The 17,872-nt window shown below is 52.1% G+C and overlaps 1 protein-coding gene across 26 annotated transcripts in view; it reads left to right on the plus strand.

The window, feature by feature from the left end:
• Nucleotides 1-9,072: 9,072 nt before the first annotated feature.
• Nucleotides 9,073-17,872, plus strand: part of COL13A1 (collagen type XIII alpha 1 chain) — a 157,476-nt gene continuing 148,676 nt past the window's right edge. For all 26 annotated transcript variants that reach the window (XR_004262166.1, XM_032256195.1, XM_032256206.1 and 23 more), the window contains exon 1: nucleotides 9,073-9,950. Coding sequence is in view for 25 of the 26 variants with exons in the window: in XM_032256195.1 (XP_032112086.1) it covers nucleotides 9,657-9,950 (294 nt within the window). In the remaining variant the exon portion in view is untranslated. The remainder of the gene's footprint in view (nucleotides 9,951-17,872) is intronic.

Genomic DNA, 17,872 nt, shown 5'->3' on the forward strand with positions numbered 1-17,872 from the left:
CTGCTATTCTTTCTTCTGCACACATAAGTCCCCACAGATGCCTCTCAGGACTGTGAGTTCTGTGAGTACCTAACTCTGGGTTTTGCTCCCACTAGGAGGCTCAGTAATAGGTGCAGACTAATTTGTATCAATGACCTAGACCATGCAAATGGGCAAGCAGTCACCTTCCTCTCTGCTGCCAGAACACAGGGCTTGAGAGGAGGCAAGAACCCCTATTTCATCTTTGTTGTACATGCTCAGTATCTACCGTTACTGTAATGGCAAGGTTGGCTCCCATGGACCTAGTCCTGACTCAGCACTTTGTATCCACTATGGCATCCAATCCTCACAATGACTCTAGGAGATAGGAATTTGGGAGACTGAGGTGGATGGATCACCTGAAGTCAGGAGTTCAAGATCAGCCTGGCCATCATGGTAAAACCCCATCTTTAAAAAAAAAAAAAAGGAATTCTTCTCCTTGTAGTTCATACTTTAACAAACAGGTGCAGAGAGGCCACATAATTTGCAAGGTCACATAGGTAGTACACAGTGGAGCCAGAGCCTGAAACTCCCTGGAATAGCCTCCAAGTGAATAGAAAATTAGCTTCAGAGCCATTTACACCTGACCTTGGAATAAGACCAGGTAGGTGCCAAGTAGGAGACTCCTGCCGAATTATTCTCAAACCATCTAAGTCCAGAGGGATATGGGCTGCTTAGTGCCCCCAGCTGCTCCTGGAAGAAGTCAATGAAAGACAGTGGGTCTAGGCAGCATCTGGGCACTAGGATTGAATCTGGGCATGGCCTTTGCTAACCACAACATTCCCCAAATCCTACTTTTCAGGGTCAAATAATCCTCTAGACAGATCTAGTAGTCCACCCCACCAGGCATTCATTCTTTGCTCAGGGAAACACTTACATTTGTGGACCACACATCCTGGTATTCATGACTTTGATTAATTTCTTCCCACACAACTCTGGGCTTGGCCATGTGACTTGTTTTGGCCAATAAGATATTAGCAGTTGTCACGCAAGCAGAGGAATGATAAACAAGCTTGGAACTCTCCTCATGAAAACCAGCCCCCACGCTGGCTCAGGATAGACTATAGCCATGCTACCTAGAGCAGAAGAACCTTTTAGCTGAGCCCTGGCAATACACAGAATCATAAGACATAATAAATCATTGTTTAAGCCACTAAGTTTTGAAGCAGTTTGTTATACAACTATAGATCACTGACATACTGTCCTTAGTGATGGCTACCATCATTCTTAGACATGTTTGGGGTCCTGACCATGCTGGCTCAGCATAGAGACTACCAAGAGCAGAAGAACCTTTTAGCTGAGCCCTGTCAATATACAGAATCACAAGAAATAATTCATTGTTTAAGCCACTAAATTTTGGAGCAGCTTGTTATGAAGCTGTAGATGACTGACATACTTCCCTAGTTATGGCTTCCATCATTCCTAGACCTGGTTGAAGTCCTGACCATTCAGAAGCACCTACATGCTCTTTTATATATATATAATTGAAGCAGATTACATACATAGAGCTCAGCACGCATCCCTTTCTGCCAACATACACAAACACTCATACACACACAGGGAATGGCTTGGAGCCAACCCGTGTGCACCTCGAGGCAGCCCTGGTCATCCACAGCACTTGCACTCCCCTACACATGCCTGCTTGCCTATGCATGCAGAAATGTGCACCATCTTCTGTGTTGCAAAACACAAGAGCAGAAAAGGCATGCACGTACCACAAAATTCTACATTGATAGCAGATGGGGGTCATACATACACACACACGTGCACACAGCCACCACCTGAAGCCATAAGCACCCACAGGTGCAGAAAACGGGAGAGTAAAGAGGCCCTCAGTCATTTTCCTTGTACTCCACATTTCAGCCTTGGTGAACCACTCAGCTTCCCCAAAACACTACGCTCTTTCTCATCTCCAGGCCTTTGCACAGGCAGGTTACCCTGTTTGGCATGTCTTCCCTACACCCCTTCACCTGGTCACTCTACTCACCCTGCAGGTCTTGTGTCCCAAGCCTAGTAGGAGCTCCTCTACTAGGAGCAAAATCCAGAGTTAGGTACTCACGGAACTCACAGTTCTGAGGGGCATCTGTGGGGACTTATGTGTGCAGAAGAAAGAACAGCAGTGCCAGGCAGCATGAGCTGAAGGCCAAACAAGCAGGCAGATGATTAGTGCCTTGGGACTCAGAGAAGAGAAGTGGGTGGAGACTTAGAGTTGGAGTGAAGGTTCAGGAAGGCCTCCTGGAGGAGGTGAGTTCTGAGCTAGGCCTTGGAGCATGGCAGGATTCAGGCATTTTTAGCAGCAAAGCCTCTGCGATTAGCTTGCTCTTAACTGAAGAGAATTTGTTTTGGCTTCAGTTAATAAGGCTCCCAGGGCCTCCAGGTCAGCCCAGGCTTCCCCGACACATCTGCAGCCCCTGCCACTCAACCTCGGTCCTCAACTCTTCAGGGTCACAGCCAGCAACTGTGTGGGAAGGAAGCCATGACTTAGGAAAAGGCATTTCCAAATGTCTGGTCTGCAGCTCCAATCAGGAGACTTGGGCTAGCCCTTCAGGTCCCAAAGTGCTCTCTCCAGTGACAACACTCATTACTGTCCCGTGACCTGGGGCAAACATTTGATTTTATAGCCTGCAAAAGGCAAGTTTGGGAACCTAAGCCCCAGAGAATGACTGCCTTGGTCATCCCAGCACGGCTCCAAGATTGGCGTCAGTTAATGCTCTTTGGAGTCCACATCTGGCACAGATCAATAGCTCCCAACATCCAGTATGGGAGGCTGACACCTGTGATGGCTCCCCTTTGCTCTCAGGATGACATCTGGACTCCTCATCATGCCCACCTCCCACCCACCTCTCTGCAGAAGCCCAGTCCTTTCCCTCTGCACTCCACATTTCAGCCTTGGTGAACCACTTGGCTTCCTCAAAGCGCTGTGCACTTTCTCACCTCCAGGCCTTTGCACAGGCAGGCTCCCCTGTTTGGCATGCCTTCCCTACACCCATTCACCTGGCCACTCTACTCACCCTTCAGGTCTTATGTCCCAAGCCTAGTAGGGGCTCCTCTTCTGCACTCTCACTATTTCCTTCATGGTAGAGCTTATCAGCGCTGGCCTCCACCACCAGCCTGCTTCGTTCTTGATTGTGTCTCCAGCACCAGCACAGAGCCTGGCCCTAGACAGCACTCCAAAAATATTTGTTGAATGAATGGATTTTTGAGCTGGGAAGACCCTTAGCCATTCCACTTCTCCTTTCCTCCCTTGCCCATCAATCTCTACACGTTACATAAGAGAAAGTAGAGGCACAGCTTAGGTCATGGAGCTAGGAGAGAGCCAGAGCTAGAATCCATCCATTCATTCCATCATTCACTCACTCATTCCTTTACACCACCATTCCTTGGGCATCTGCACTGTGCTGAGTGCTGAGGATACGGGGATGAGTACGGTCATTTCTGCTCCTTGGGAACTCACAGATCAGGAGGGGACAGATGCAGGTCACAGTTAAAAATGGCTTAGGCTACAGCAGACAGACCCAGAATAACAGCAGCTCAGATGAACTCAGTTATTTCTCATTTATGTGAAAGTCTAGGCTTGTTTGGCAACTTGACTCCACGAAGCCACCAGGGGCCCAGGTCCCCTTCTATCTTGTTGCTTGATGCAGGAGAGAGCTCAGAAGCAGAGCTAGAAAACTGGGTGTGATGCCAGGGATCATAAAGCCTGGGTCAGAAGAAACAGAAAGTCTGGAGCACCTTAGGGAAGGCTCCAGCAGGCCCCTGTCCACACCTCCATGGTTTTGCCCATTCTGGCTATAGCATGGGAGAGCTGGGCTTGTTTAAAGACCTAGGTTTGGGCACAGTGGCTTGCGCCTGTAATCCCAACACTTTGGGAAGCTGAGGCGGGCAGATCACTTGAGATCGGGAGTTCAAGACCAGCCTGACCAACATGCTGAAACCCCATCTCTACTAAAAACGCAAAAATTAGCCAGGCTTGGTCATGTTTGCCTGTAATCCCAGCTACTTAGGAGGCTGAGGCAGGAGAATCACTTGAACTCAGGAGGCAAAGGCTACAGTGAGCCGAGACTGCACCACTGCACTCCAGCCTGAGTGACAGAGTGAGACTCAGTCTTAAAACAACAACAGGGCCAGGCGCAGTGGCTCATGCCTGTAATCCCAGCACTTTGGGAGGCCGAGGCGGGTGGATCACGAGGTCAAGAGATCGAGACCATCCTGGTCAACATGGTGAAACCCCGTCTCTACTAAAAATACAAAAAATTAGCTGGGCATGGTGGCGCGTGCCTGTAATCCCAGCTACTCAGGAGGCTGAGGCAGGAGAATTGCCTGAACCCAGGAGGCGGAGGTTGTGGTGAGCCGAGATCACGCCATTGCACCCCACCCAGCCTAACAAACAAGAGCGAAACTCCACCTCAAAAAAAAAAAAAAAAAAAACAATAACAACAAACCCTAGGCTGGGGCAGGAAGCAGAAGCAGAGAGGTCAAAGAGGAGGAACAGATTTGAAAAAAAGGACGGAGGTAGAATCTACAGGACCAGTCCCAACTCAACTGAGTGAGGGAAGGGAGAGCGGGGCTGAAAGCAAACATCCTGGCTGAGCACAGGGTGATGCCATGGGTGGTACTGAGGAAACAAAGAGCAGGGTGTGGTGGAGAAGCTGAGTGTGAGGTGGAGGGGAGGGCCGCTCCAAGAGCCCCGTGAGCAAGCTGTGCACAGGACACGAGCTGTGTGTTTGAGTGGGAGAGTCACGCACAGAGAGATAGAAACGAGCCTAGGATGGGCAAGCTCTCCCGGGGCACGCGCTCCGTCCGGGGACTCTCTTCCTTGGATGGACCTTCCAGTCCCTCGGGAAACTTTTAGAAGCAGACAGGAACCTGGACTTCCCTGCCATCTCCTCCCACCAACCACAAAGAGATTCCGACTCAGAAAGGTAGCCTGAGGCCCTATATGTGACTTGGCTCTTATACTTGTAAGAAAAGAAACCCACCTCAACTGGCTTGAGCAGAAGGGACTCCTGTCACCAGGCTTCTTGGTACAGTTTGATTGAAGGATTTTGAGAATGTCTTCAGGACTCAGTTGTTCTCCACTCTGTTTGCCTCCGTGTTGACTTCATCCTCATTTATCAATAGTGGCAAGACACCTGAGGCAGCTCCAGCGCATCCCTTTAGAAAGCCCTTCCGAGAAGATAGCTGTCGCTCCCAGTCACTCCAGCCTGACTCTCACTGGCCTGAACTGGGTCACATGCCCTCTCTGACCTAATGACAGTAGCCAGGGAGAGATGAGAGAGGCTAATTGGTGAGGTTAGCTCCCATTCATAGGCCAGGTATAGAGTTAACCCCACCAGAGTCATATGGCCTGGGAGAAAGAAGGTTTCCCAAAGGAAACTGAGTCACATGAGTCACAGTTACTAGGAAAAGGGGGACTAGGCTCAGGGCGAATAAAATGACAGGTGTTGGCTCTCTTATGGCCTCCACAGGGGACCTGGGGCAGGTCCTGGCCATGGAAGATTTCCATGGGAAAGAAATGGGAGAGCCAGGTCAAGAGCCATGGGCAGAACAGCCAAGCAGAGGACAGAGGACCCGTGGCAGTCCTGAGGAGGGCTGACCTTCATTTTTGTCATGGGGGGCAGAAGAGGAGTCTTCGGGGAAGCCTGAAAAGCCAGTGGGAGAGACAGTGGGAGTTGGCACAGCGGGGCCTCGGAGATGCCACGGTGGCAGTTTTGGTTTGAGGAAGGAGTTTGATGTTGTCAAAGCCACAGTGAGAGGAAGAGAAATAGAGTCTGCTCAATAAGAATGGGCTGGGAGTGAATGGCAGGATTTTAAGGTGTAGAAAACACCTTAAAGGGTTTTTCTCAGGAGAGAGAAGGGTGGCCTTCCTGGCAGAGGGTCTAGCAGGTGCAAAAAAGTGGAAAAACACAGAAAAGACTTGAAGAACCTACAGGTTGTATGCCTGGGGCATTTTCATTTTTATCCAGGTGCATAGCCAAGACCACAGTTCAAAACCAAAGTCTTTGGGTTAGCATTGGAGGCCGTCTCCTTGCTGCAAACAAGAAAATCTATTATCTGGGTGTTTTTCCTGAGGCATCTGAATCCTCACCTTCCTTCTGGAAGCCCTGAAGCACCTTTTGTGGTCTTACACATTTTGTGGATTTTCACTATTCTGCCTTTTGTGGTGGTTGTATGTGAATATGACTTATCTTCCTTAATCAACTGTTTTTAAAGCTCCTGGGAGGCACTCTTTTCACCTCAGTGTCCCCAGGTCCTGGCCCCCACCTATGAAGAAAGAAGGGTTCAAGAGAAGCCACATGAGCCTGTAACTTTGGCCTGGGGTAGACAATGCCCTACATGAAGGAAAAATCTCCCAGAGTAAGAATTCCAAGCAGTGCAGGAAGAAGAGATCGGGCCCTCAGCCCACAGCCTAAGTCCTGCTGCTCGCAAGCTGCTACCCTCAGCTATCAGTTGGGGAAAAATGGAGGTTAACTGTGACCCATTTGCCTTCTCTGAGATGGAAACTTCTTCCTGTTTCACAACTGGGAGGCCAGAGCTAGCTGTGTCTGAGGCGGCCCTAGCAACCATGAGCTCCTAAGAAGGAAGCTGATGCCCTTTATTGAGTGCCTGCTGTGTGCCAGGCACTGTGTTCAGTGCTTAACATGCATTCCCTCATCGGTTCTCCCAGATGGGTAGGTGCTTTTTTTTTCTTTTTTTGAGACAGAGTTTTGCTCTTATTATCCAAGCTGGAGTGCAATGGCACAATCTCTGCTCACTACAACCTCCACCTCCAGGGTTCAAGCGATTCTCCTGCCTCAGCCTCCCGACTGGCTGGGATTACAGGCGCCCATCACCACATCCGGCTAATTTTTTGTATTTTTAGCAGAAATGGGGTTGCACCATGTTAGCTAGGCTGGTCTAGAACTCCTGATCTCAGGTGATCCACCCGCCTCGGCATCCCAAAGTGCTGGGATTACAGGCATGAGCCACCGTGCCCCGTGGGTAGGTACTTTTATTATCAGCCTATCTTATAAATGAAAAAACTGAGGCTCAGAAATGTTCAGTAACTTCCACATTGACAAAAGTGAGATTTGTACCCGGTTTCCCTGACTCCAGAGTCCCCCTGGAAGCTCCAGGGTTTGCAATGCTGGGGTCCCGTCAGGCTAGCCCGGCACCCTCCTCCTCCAGCTCCCAAGGATGCTCCAGCTCCAAACTGTTTAGATTTCACTTCCTGAGCATTCCTGAGGGTCTCCAAAGCCCTGAAAGAGAAAAGATCAGTTTGCAGAATAAGGAGGGAATGAAACGAACTCTCTACCTCAGTTCCTCCATTCAGACTAGCCTGGGAGGCGAGTTGGGGAAGTCCTAAGTCCCTGAATTTCCTGGCCGGTACCTCCCAGTGCAGAAACTCTCCAGCGCCCCCTGGTGCTCTTCAACACCATCGGCTTTCTCTCAAGGATTGCTCTGTAGAGTGGACTGCGACATCCCATTTACGTTTATTATGCATGATCTAAGTATTTACTTTGTTACAAGTCCAATACACACTATTAAATGTGCCATATTCAGCCGGGCGCAGTGGCTCACGCCTGTAATCCCAGCACGTTGGGAGGCCGAGGCAGGTGGATCATGAGGTCAGGAGTTCTGAGACCAGCCTGACCAACATGGTGAAACCCTGTCTTTACTAAAAAATACAAAAATTAGCTGGGTGTGGTGGCAGGCACCTGTCATTCCAGCTACTTGGGAGGCTGAGGCAGGAGAATCACTTGAACCCTGGAGGTGGAGGGTGCAGTGAGCCGAGATCACACTACTGCACTCCAGCCTGGGTGACACAGTGAGACTCTGTCTCCAAAAAAAAAAAGTGCCACACTCTATTAGAAGCACACTGATACTGTATTATATATCAAGTTCCATCAGGCCAATGTAGAAAATGGGAAGTTTATACTGGCATGCCTTGTTATTTTGAAATGGAATCCCAACACCACTGCTGCCCCCACCTCCACTGCATATTTGAAAGGCCAGTCTTCTCTCCTCTGCCCGCTGTTCCAGGAAGGCAGGCTTTCTCCAAAAACTCAGTCCCACCACCTCATTCACAGGAATGTCAACAGGCACAAGGAGATAAAGTCTCTTGGGATACAAATGCTACTTAATGTGGGGGTTGAGGGAGGTGACAAAAGAAGAGAGGAAACTACCAAATGTCCTTCAGGCCACCAGTGTTTCTCTAGTGGAGTAAAGCAAATGACAGCAGGAGAGAGCCTGGTTAGCCCTAAGCCTCACGCAGGAATGGAGCCCGAGTTTGTGTAGGAATTGCTCACCTTTGATGACCGGGATGATTGAGGCAGGCTGGTCTCACCACAAGGGGATGGATGGCATGAGTCTCAGATCAACGACAGACAAGAAGGGGAGATGTCAGGACTGGCAGGCAGCCCCACTGAGCCACCTCTCAGATACCTGGAATAAGCTCTTCCGCTCAATTTTCAGTCTCTCATATTACATTAGGGCTTGATCCTGAAGGAGAAAAAGAGGTACCAGTTCTGCTCCCCGCTGGAGGGCTAACTTTTCACCCCAGAGTAAAGATGTGGTTGGCCGCCTGTACTGGAGGGGCTGCAGACCTCGAGAGGCACAGAGCTCCCAGTGAGTCGGTTGTGGGGGTGAAGGAAAAGGTAAGAGTTTGGGGATTGGGGGTAGTGGGGCAATGGCTGAAGGGATCAGGTAGTCCTGATCGGGACGTGGAGATCCACCCACAAGCCTTGACAATAACTCAGTCGGGTTCCTGAGGGTTCTCAAGGTCTGGAAAAGGTGGAGTGGTGCCTGCCCCACCGCCTCTGTGGAAGCAAACGAGCCCTCGGTGTGAATCCGGAGAAAGAGAGAGAAGTGTGGCCCCAGCTCCACTCCATACCCCCTTCCTGCCTATAAATAACCCCAAGTGTCACTTCAAAGAGGACGGAGAGCGCGGGAGAGGGGCTCCCGGCGGGCAGGCTGGGGCCGCTGGACCTGCTCACCACGCCCCCCACCCCAGGCCAGTTTGCATAAATAAACAAATCCAAGCCGTCCGCCCCGCAAGAGTTGGAGGAGGAGTGGGGAGGAGGAGGAGGAGGAGGGAGGGGGCGGGAGAGATTAGTTTGGGAAGTAGCACGGATTGCTCATCCGATCCGTGCAGCCGCAGCGAGTGTGTCAAGTTACAGAGGCGCCGGAATCGGCCCCAGCGCTCCTCGCCAGCCGCCACGACCCACCTCTGCCCATGGGGCCCTCCATGTGCGCCCCTTCGCCCGGGGACTGAAACTGGCTGGCCCGGGAGACACGAGGCTCCCAGAAGGACTGACAGCGCGGCACCAACTGCTCTGCAGACACTTGAAGGGAAAGACGGGGCGGAGAGAAGGAGAGCCGGTCAGATTCCCCTAACTTTCCTGGACTTGGAACGTTCTTCGAAATAACTTTTTTTCTCACCTAGGTGTGCCCCCAATTACCGCTGGTTGTGCTTTTTCGGCGCTTCCCCTCTTACTGCTAATTTTTCCGTCCTTTTTGCCGGGAGCAACGGAAAGGGACGTTTTCCAGCGATACAAGCCCTTTCTCCCTGCCCCACAGTTTGGATCGAGCCTTTTGGCAGCGGCTCTCGCCTTTATTTATTCTATTTATTTATTTATTGGTTCTCAAGACGTGAGAGGATGGTAGCGGAGCACACCCTCAAAGCGGCAGCCGCCGGTGCCCGCGGCCCTGGGGAGCTGGGCGCGCCCGGGACGGTGGCTCTGGCGATGGCGCGGGCGGAGCGCGGCGCGCGGCTGCCGAGCCCGGGGTCCTGCGGGCTGCTGGCGCTGGCTCTCTGCTCGCTGGCGCTCAGCCTGCTCGCCCACTTTCGGACGGCCGAGCTGCAGGCCCGGGTGCTGCGCCTGGAAGCCGAGCGCGGGGAGCAGCAAATGGAGACGGCTATTTTGGGACGAGTCAACCAACTGCTGGAAGAGGTCTGTGCTCTTTGTTGCTGGCTTTTATCCCTCCCCGCGGCGCCCTCTCGCGCAGCTTCCAGACTCTTCAGCCGGTGTCCGCGGGCGCTCGCTCTCTGCGAGCCCCGGATTCGCGGGGGACAAGGACACATGCTGCCCTGCCAGGGATCCGGAGGACCTGGTGGGCAAGAGCGTGGCCCCGCAACTCCTGTCCCCGGCAGGCGCCCCCGGCGTCCAGCTCTGGAAGCGCCCTGGGCCCGCCGCGCAGGTGGAGGAAGGCTGGGCGCGGAGGCGCGAGGCGGGCAAGCTCCGCTACTCCCTTTCGAGACCTGGCCCGGGTGGTGTGACAGCGGCCCCGCGCCCACGCAGCGGGAAGTGCGCCCGGCGGCCGGGCTGAGGCTTACTGAGGCCCCGTGGCCCTCCCCTTCCACCTCTCAAGGGCCTGAGGTGGGCGGGGAGAGGCGACAGTTCTTGCAGGGGGTGGTGCCCTGGTCCCTGTTCACTGGCCCAGGCTTCTAGGGTCCAAGTGTGGGTCGCCTGTCTCTGTCTCTGCTCTTCTTGGCCACAAATTAGTTCACACCTTCTTCTTGTTCCTAAACCAGGTTTCTTATTTTCCTGGAGAAAGGATGCTTTCTCCCATTCCCCAAATTTTCTTGATCCAAGTGGATTAAACGCTAGTGCGTCAGGTAGCCATGGCAATCTTGGGAACACAGGAAAAGGCTGTCCCCTCCCCAGGAAGGAGGGACATGCATCCTCTTTGTGCCAGCAGGGGAAAGGCTGGGCCTTGACAGGGTGAGGCCTGATGACCTGTGGGAATCTGGGCAGCACAGGAGACCCAGGGCCTAGATGGAGAGGAGGACAGGCAGGTGGGGGCCGCAGCAGTCTGGGAAGAGGTCCTGGAGCAGGTCCTGGCCATGGAAGGTTTCCATGGGGAAGAAATGGGAGAGGATCTCTTACTTAGCTGGAGACAGTGTGCAGCAGTAAAGATCATGGTGGTAGAGCCCAGCAGCCCTGGGTTTTTGTCTCCACTCTGCTACTTGGAAGCTGTGTGACCTGGGACAAACTCTCCAACCCCTTTGAACATGTGAAACAGTGCTGGTGTAGCAAACACTGAAGCACAGCCCTAACCGTGGTGGGTGGGGTGCTGAGAGCATTTTGGCAAGATGCATCTATTCCCTACAGCCAGGCTCCTCTCAGCTGCCTCTGCCAGGCTGGCACCTGCTGGAGCGGTTCTCCAGGGTGTCCAAGGAGAGGGAGATTGCAGGGCCAGAGCAGAGAGGGCGGTCACAGGGCAAGCTTACTGGTGCTAGTGGTGCACCCATGACTGCTGCTGTCAGCTCATTCCCACGCCCTGCCAGGCTCCAGGGAATACAGAGGGCTCAATCAGGCTCAGGCAGTGTGAGCCCAGACTGGCTGGGTGGTAAAGAGAGTGTCAGGGCAGTGAGAGCTCCTCCAGGTATCTTGGGGTTCCTGGCTGCTGAGGAATAAGTATCTGATTCTCATGGTTTAGCTCAGCCTCTCTCTTCATGCTCTCCCCTTCCCCGACCTTCCTGCTGGCCTGGCCGTGCCCTGGCCTTTCCCAGCTTCTTGCTTCCGCTGCTTCAGACTTAAGTTGCATACTCTCAGGGCCTTGTGCTAACTATTGTATCAAACATGCACACGCCTTCTCTCCAAGCTGCAGCTCCGCATTTACCCTACTGACTGTAATCTTTTCAACTGCTAGAGATGAAAATTATCCCAGAGATCTTCTGAACTGAACCCCATTTTTCAGATGGGGAAATTGAGGCCCAGAGTCACATGGTGACGTCCAGGACTAGAACCTCAGCCTCCTGGTCCCTGTATACATTGTTCTTTGCATTGTATTCTGCCACCTTTTTGGGGGGTCTATTCTCATTCATTCATTCATTCAGAAAATGTTTACTGAGAGCCTGCTGTGGGTCAGGCATTGTGGGAGACACCTTTGCCCTCCTAAACTTACAGGGAAGTAGTGAACAAAGAAGGAAACGGGCAGTGACTGTGTCGTGTGCCAAAAAATAAAATAAGTGCTACAATAGTGAAAGATGAGAGGGGCCTGGGGACTGGATTACATGCAACGTTGTCCGATGGTGGTGGCAGTCAGGGCAGGCTTCCTTAGGGAAGTGATTTTCAAATGAAAAGCTGAAGGATGAATAGGAGTTTGTCAGGAAAAAGCGGGTGAGTGTGAAGCCTTGTTCTAAGAGGGCAAAGGGAACAGCTTTTGAGGCTGGAAGCCAGCGGGAATTGGGAGAACTGAAGGAAGTCCAGAACCCTGGAGGACTGGGAGGGTAAGGAAATAGGAGATGTGGCTAGAGAGAGATGGCCAGCCCAGGTCGAGGGGCCTTAGAGAAAGTTAGATGTAAATAAGAGTAATGGGGAGCCATGGAAGGGTTTTGAAGTAGGCAGCTATGTCCTACTCAGTCCCTTGAGTGCTTACGGCTGGCAAAGCAGTAAGGCCAAGCAGGACGCTGCTGCGGGCCAGAGGGGACAATGAATGGGGCAAAAGTAGGTCAGAGAGGGGTGACTGGAAGTGGTGGCTGAGGTCAATAGGGGAAGGTGCTGGAGCCAGAGAAAGGGAGCTGTCCCACAGGTGGATGGGGTGAGTGGCCTTATCTGTGGGGGCCTTGTCTGTGCTTCTGGAGGGACACCCGAGGGTTGGACTGTCCAGTACAGTAACTGCTAGTCATATGCAACTCATTATATTTAAACTAGCTAAAATTAAATACAATTTAAATTTTAGCTTGTCTACTGCACCAGCCTGGTTTCAAGTGCAGTGGACAGTGCTGCTAGGGACTACAGAGCTAGACGTTAGAGGCAGAGAACACGCACATCCTCACCGAAAGTTCTATTGGTCGGTGCTTGAGCAACTTGAGGGGACCATCCTGGGTTCCCTGTCTAGGTGTGTTCTCCCAGGTCTGAGCAAAGGGCAGAGGAGAGGAATGGGTAAGGCAGAGAACTGGGACAGGCAGAAATCTGCCACGGGAGAGGAAAATTCAGAGAGGAAAATTCAGAGAGGAAAATTCAGAGAGGAAAAAGGGGAAATGGTTTTGTTACAAAACGAGTCTCTAGAATGGAGGTGCAGAAGGTCCCTGTCATCACGGGGCACACAGGCATCTGGTGAGCTTGGAGGCCCGAGACCAGGATTCTAGCCAGGCTTTGCCAGTCGTGTGGCTTTAGGCAAGCCATGCTACACCCCTGCACTTCAGGTTCATCCTCCGAAACACGTAGGCCCTGCCTCCCTTCTGGGATTGGGGGCAGATCAGAGATTTCACTAAAAGGTGCCATTACCAAAGCCCATGCACAAGGCCAGATGAGTGCGCAGGGAGAGCTCTCAGGGACCTGGGGCAGGGAATCCTTGGAGCAGGCAGGACTGAGCCACTTCCTGGAGAATGGGAGAAAGGCACTGGGGAGGGCAAGGCTGGTGAGGCACACAGCCTGTGCACTGGCCTGGGGGTGCAACTCCAGGGCACATGCCCCTCACCCATGCCAATAAGGAAAACAGGTACGGGGCAGAGACTGTGTCCATGAGGCAGAAGGAAGAGGGAGCTGCAGGGAGGTCTGGCCAAGGGGACCCAGAAGGAGAGGAGGCCTAAGAGGAGAGCCAGAGGCAGATCCGAGGGGAGCAGCCCCTAGCGGGGTTGGTGGGGAGCAATGCAGAGCCAGGATTGGAGGATGGTGGGAGCTGGCTCTGTGGGGAACCAGGAGTGTGCTTTCCAGACCTCAGGCCCCAACTCTTCCCCCATCAGTGCCTCTTTCCCGGTCTGGGACTCTTAACGAGCACTCCAGCTGCCTGTTATTTGATTTGCTTGCTGTGAAGAAAGAAGCTGGAATGTCCCAAATGGAGAAAATCAGATGACACCTAGGACTGGGCAGTGGTGTGCAGTGAATGAGAAGGGAGTGGAATTTAAAAGAGCCAAATCCTGGGTTGGGCACAGTGGCTCACGCCTGTAATCCCAGCACTTTGGGAGGCCAAGGTGGGTGGATCACCTGAAGTCAGGAGTTCAAAATCAGCTTGGCCAACATGGTGAAACCCCGTCTCTACTGAAAAATACAAAATTAGCTGGGCATGGTGGGCACCTGTGATCCCAGCTACTTGGGAGGCTGAGGTAGGAGATTCCCTTGAACCCGGGAGGCGGGGGTTGTAGTGAACTGAGATTGTGCCATTGCACTCCAGCCTGGGCAAAACAGCAAGATTCCATCTCAAAAAAAAAAAAAAAAAAAGCCAAATACGTTTTCTAGGCCAAAGCGGGAGCAGAGGAGGGTCTCAGCACCACCTTTAAGGTGAGTTTTACGAGATGCCAGGTAGACCCCCCCCAATAATAACAGCAGAAACTGTAATGGAAATGTCTCATATTTATAGGGTACATACAGGAGCCAATGCTATGCCTATCCACTATATCTCTTTCAATCCTCACAACTTCCTTAAGGGACTGACACTCACATCACCCCTTTTTACAGATGAGAAGACTGATGTCACTATACCTTCCTCTCACTCTCTGTGACCCATTTCTTTGGGTGTTAAGAAATCTTCTGGGAGAGAAAGTAGTTGAAACTTCCAGGCTAAAGTGTTGGAGAACCCCAGGCAGACTCCATCATCCCTAAAAATAACGACAGTTATAATAGGCGAGTCTCACGTTTATAGGGTGTGTGATTTGGGTGCAAAAGTAATTGCAGTTTTTGCCATTGAAAGTAATGGCAAAGAGATATAGGGTACAGATCAAAGCAGCAGCTGAAAGATTGGGGCTGTGAATAGGGTCACTTTAGGACTGAAATGCTGGGATGAGGATGGGAAGAGGCCCTTAAAGGGAAGAATGGGAGAAGGGCACTGGGGAGGGCAAGCCTGGTGCTGGGGTGGGTAACCTGTGTGCAGTGTCTTGTGCCCACCACAGCTGCCTGGATCAGTATATGGGCAGATCCAGGTTTCCTCAAATGCAGCCAGCACAAGGTGGCACCAGAGGAGCCAGAGGTGGAATCCAGCCCCTAGCAGGCATCTCTCCTCCACCACGCCTTCCCCTTTCCAGACAATTAAATAGGTCAGCGTTGGCCTATACCTGGCTTGGGTGTGCGCTCCTCCCCATTCCAGGGCCCTTAGCAGACATTATTAATCAATCGCTGCACACTTTCCCATGGAGCCTCAGAATCCTTTCAACAGTGTTCCAGGAAGCTGCTACTGACTAGTGAGGGTTGGTGTTCAAGATGAAGAGCTATTTCATAACTTTAGTTTTTTGATTTTTTAATAACAGGTGCTTACTATTAAGGCAGGGAGAGTTGTCAGAGCTCTGCGGCTTCTCTAAAGGCCTTAGAACTAGCAGGTAGCTCTGAACCAGACTGAGGACCTCAGGAGGCAGCCAACCCTCATGGGAAGGTGGTGGGGAAAACCAAATGCATCTCAAACATTGTTCCGTCTGCCCTAAGCATAGCCTCACAGTTTGGAAACTCCCAGAAAGAGGCCTTTTTCCCTTCGTCTTAATCATTCTAGACTTGCCCCACTGCCCTCTGGAGCGCCTCTTCGAGCCACTCCAACCCAATACGCATTCTCTCCCTGCCCCAACTTCCTGTTGCTCTTCCTCGGTTTGCCAGACATTTAGCTCAGAGAAGGAAAATAGACACAGCATGTGTTGTTGGCTTTCCTTATCCCAAACCATAGCAGATGCTACTAATCACTCAACACATTCTTTCCCATGCCGCCTAGGTAGGCCTCAGAATCCTTCTCAGCACAGTCCTCTGGTGGCACGGGGACAGCAGCCCAGGCTGCCGCTCCTGTCCATTGGAGTCAGTGCACAAGAGGAAATCCATTTGCCATTCATGGCTCAACCCAACCACATTGTACAGTGGTCTGTCCGTGTGATCTCATATGACCTGATGATAGCGACAGAGGCACGCAGTCTTGGGTCCCTTATTTAGTCTAGCCCAGGACTTTGTACATAGTAGGCAGCTCTCTCATTTAGCGGTTGACATAAGGCCCCCTGCTAGAGGCTGGGGAAGGTGTCTTTAGTCCGCTCTCCCCGCAATGTCCCCGGCCCTGGACCCAGCTGGAGGCTCAGAGTTTGCTCAGGGTGTGTTTCCCAGCAACCAGCAGAGGATGAGATGATTGTCTTCTGTGTGTGCAGGCTGCATGGCTGGTCCCAGCTGGGTGAGCAGGGAAGGCTCAGTGATGTGTTCCCTGCTGGGCAGAGAAGCTGGGGGCACCCACCCCTCCCATCTTCTACTCCCAAGGTCAGAAACTTCATTTTTACCTGCCCCAGCTGCCTGCCAAGGTTTTTCTTTACAGAGTCGGGGGTTGGCAAAATGGTGAAGCAGGCAACCCATGGCATTTGAACCCCTGCCACTAACTGTGACCTGAGCCTCAGTACCCTGATCTGAAATGGAGATGATGACCTCCTCCTCACAGAGTTGTTGTAGGATTAAATGAAATCATTCGGCTAATGGCAACTGTAACCATTGCCACCCCTCTTATCACTGGAGGAGATAATATGGGGCTGCTTGAGCCTTGTCCACAACTTTTATGAGTAGCTGGTATTTTTGAGTTTGCACTGTGTATTGAGCTTACACTTACACTGGGTACTGGGGACTATTCGAAGACCTTCACATCTACTGATTCACTAAATCCTCACAATAATCCTATGAAGTGGTTACATTGTTACTATTCGCTTCTCACAGAAGAGAGGATGGAGGCCCAGAGAAGTTAAGCAACTTTCCCAAGGTCACACAGTAAGTGAGTAGCAGAGCTAGGCCTCGAAACCCAGCAGTGTGGCCCAGAGCCCGCATCTCAGCCACTGGGATATACCTGTGTGTAGGAAGTACCATACCCCTCTAACTCTGCTGAGGCCAATCAAACCAGCCAGGGGCTGGGGATCTGCTGAATTTGGTGCGGCTCCCAGAGACAGCGTTTACTGAACTGCCTCGGCGTCAGGGCTGCACCACCATCTTTGTTGTAAGAAAGACGTTGTGAGTGTTGCTAGCTGCATCAGGCCTTGGCGCTGAGTACCCTGAGGGAAGCCCTCGTGCAATGAGGGCCTCACTGAGGGCACAGTATCCCTGTGCACGGAGCAGCCGGACAGGCTGGGAGGTGAGCAGCCTTGGCCTCTGGAATGCTTGGGCTTCCCAGGATGGATGGGTTTGTTCTTGTCTCTTGGACTCTGAACTGGCCATTAGGAAGCTTCGCAGCAAATCTGGGGTTCAGCCAGTGGCAAAGGCTTTTGTATAAGCCTCGATCCCAGATCCTATTTGATCACTCTGACTTTGCTGTTCTTCCACCTTACTGTATAGTGTCTGTCTGTCTGTTTGTATCAGCTGCCTGAATGCCCCCTTTTGGAGCCAGAGAGGAGTAAAAGTTCTGAAGTAACTAAACATTTTAAAGTTAGCTCTGCTCTCCTCATCTGATCCCGATATCCTCAAAGGCTTGCACTTGTACAGGTGATGCTGGTTGCATTAGAATCACCTGGGGAGCTTTCAAAGCACACCAGGCCAATTGTTTCCAAAACCTGCTGCAGCTGTCTGTGAGTAAGGCCTGGCCGTGGGTATCTAACGAGCTCCACGGGTGATTGTGTTCTGCAGCTGGGCCTGGCAGGCCCTGATAATGAGAGAGAGAGAGAGTGTTTGTGTGGCCCAGTGCCCGGAGCTCCCTGTGCGGTGAAACCCAGACTGCCTTACCTAGGTGCCAAGCAGTGCTCAAGAGGTTGAGGGGCAGTGCTGAGGCTCACGGTGAGATGTCGACAAGAGTTTCCCTGGGCACGGAGCAGCCTGACAGGCTGGGAGGTTTAAAGAAGGGTAAGTAGCTGGCTTTTCACTGTTTTCCAAAAACAAAATCAACTGAGATTTGCCCTCCAGAAGAGAGGTTTCAGGGGAAGCCCCAGAAATCCTTCTCCCACTTCTTTGGGTTGAGTTCTGCCCCTTCCCGAAGCAGCCTATTGAGCCCTCACTTGGAG

This window comes from Sapajus apella, unplaced genomic scaffold, assembly GCF_009761245.1.
Source record: "Sapajus apella isolate SASKATOON/1434 unplaced genomic scaffold, GSC_monkey_1.0 scaffold94, whole genome shotgun sequence".
Lineage (NCBI taxonomy): Eukaryota > Metazoa > Chordata > Mammalia > Primates > Cebidae > Sapajus > Sapajus apella.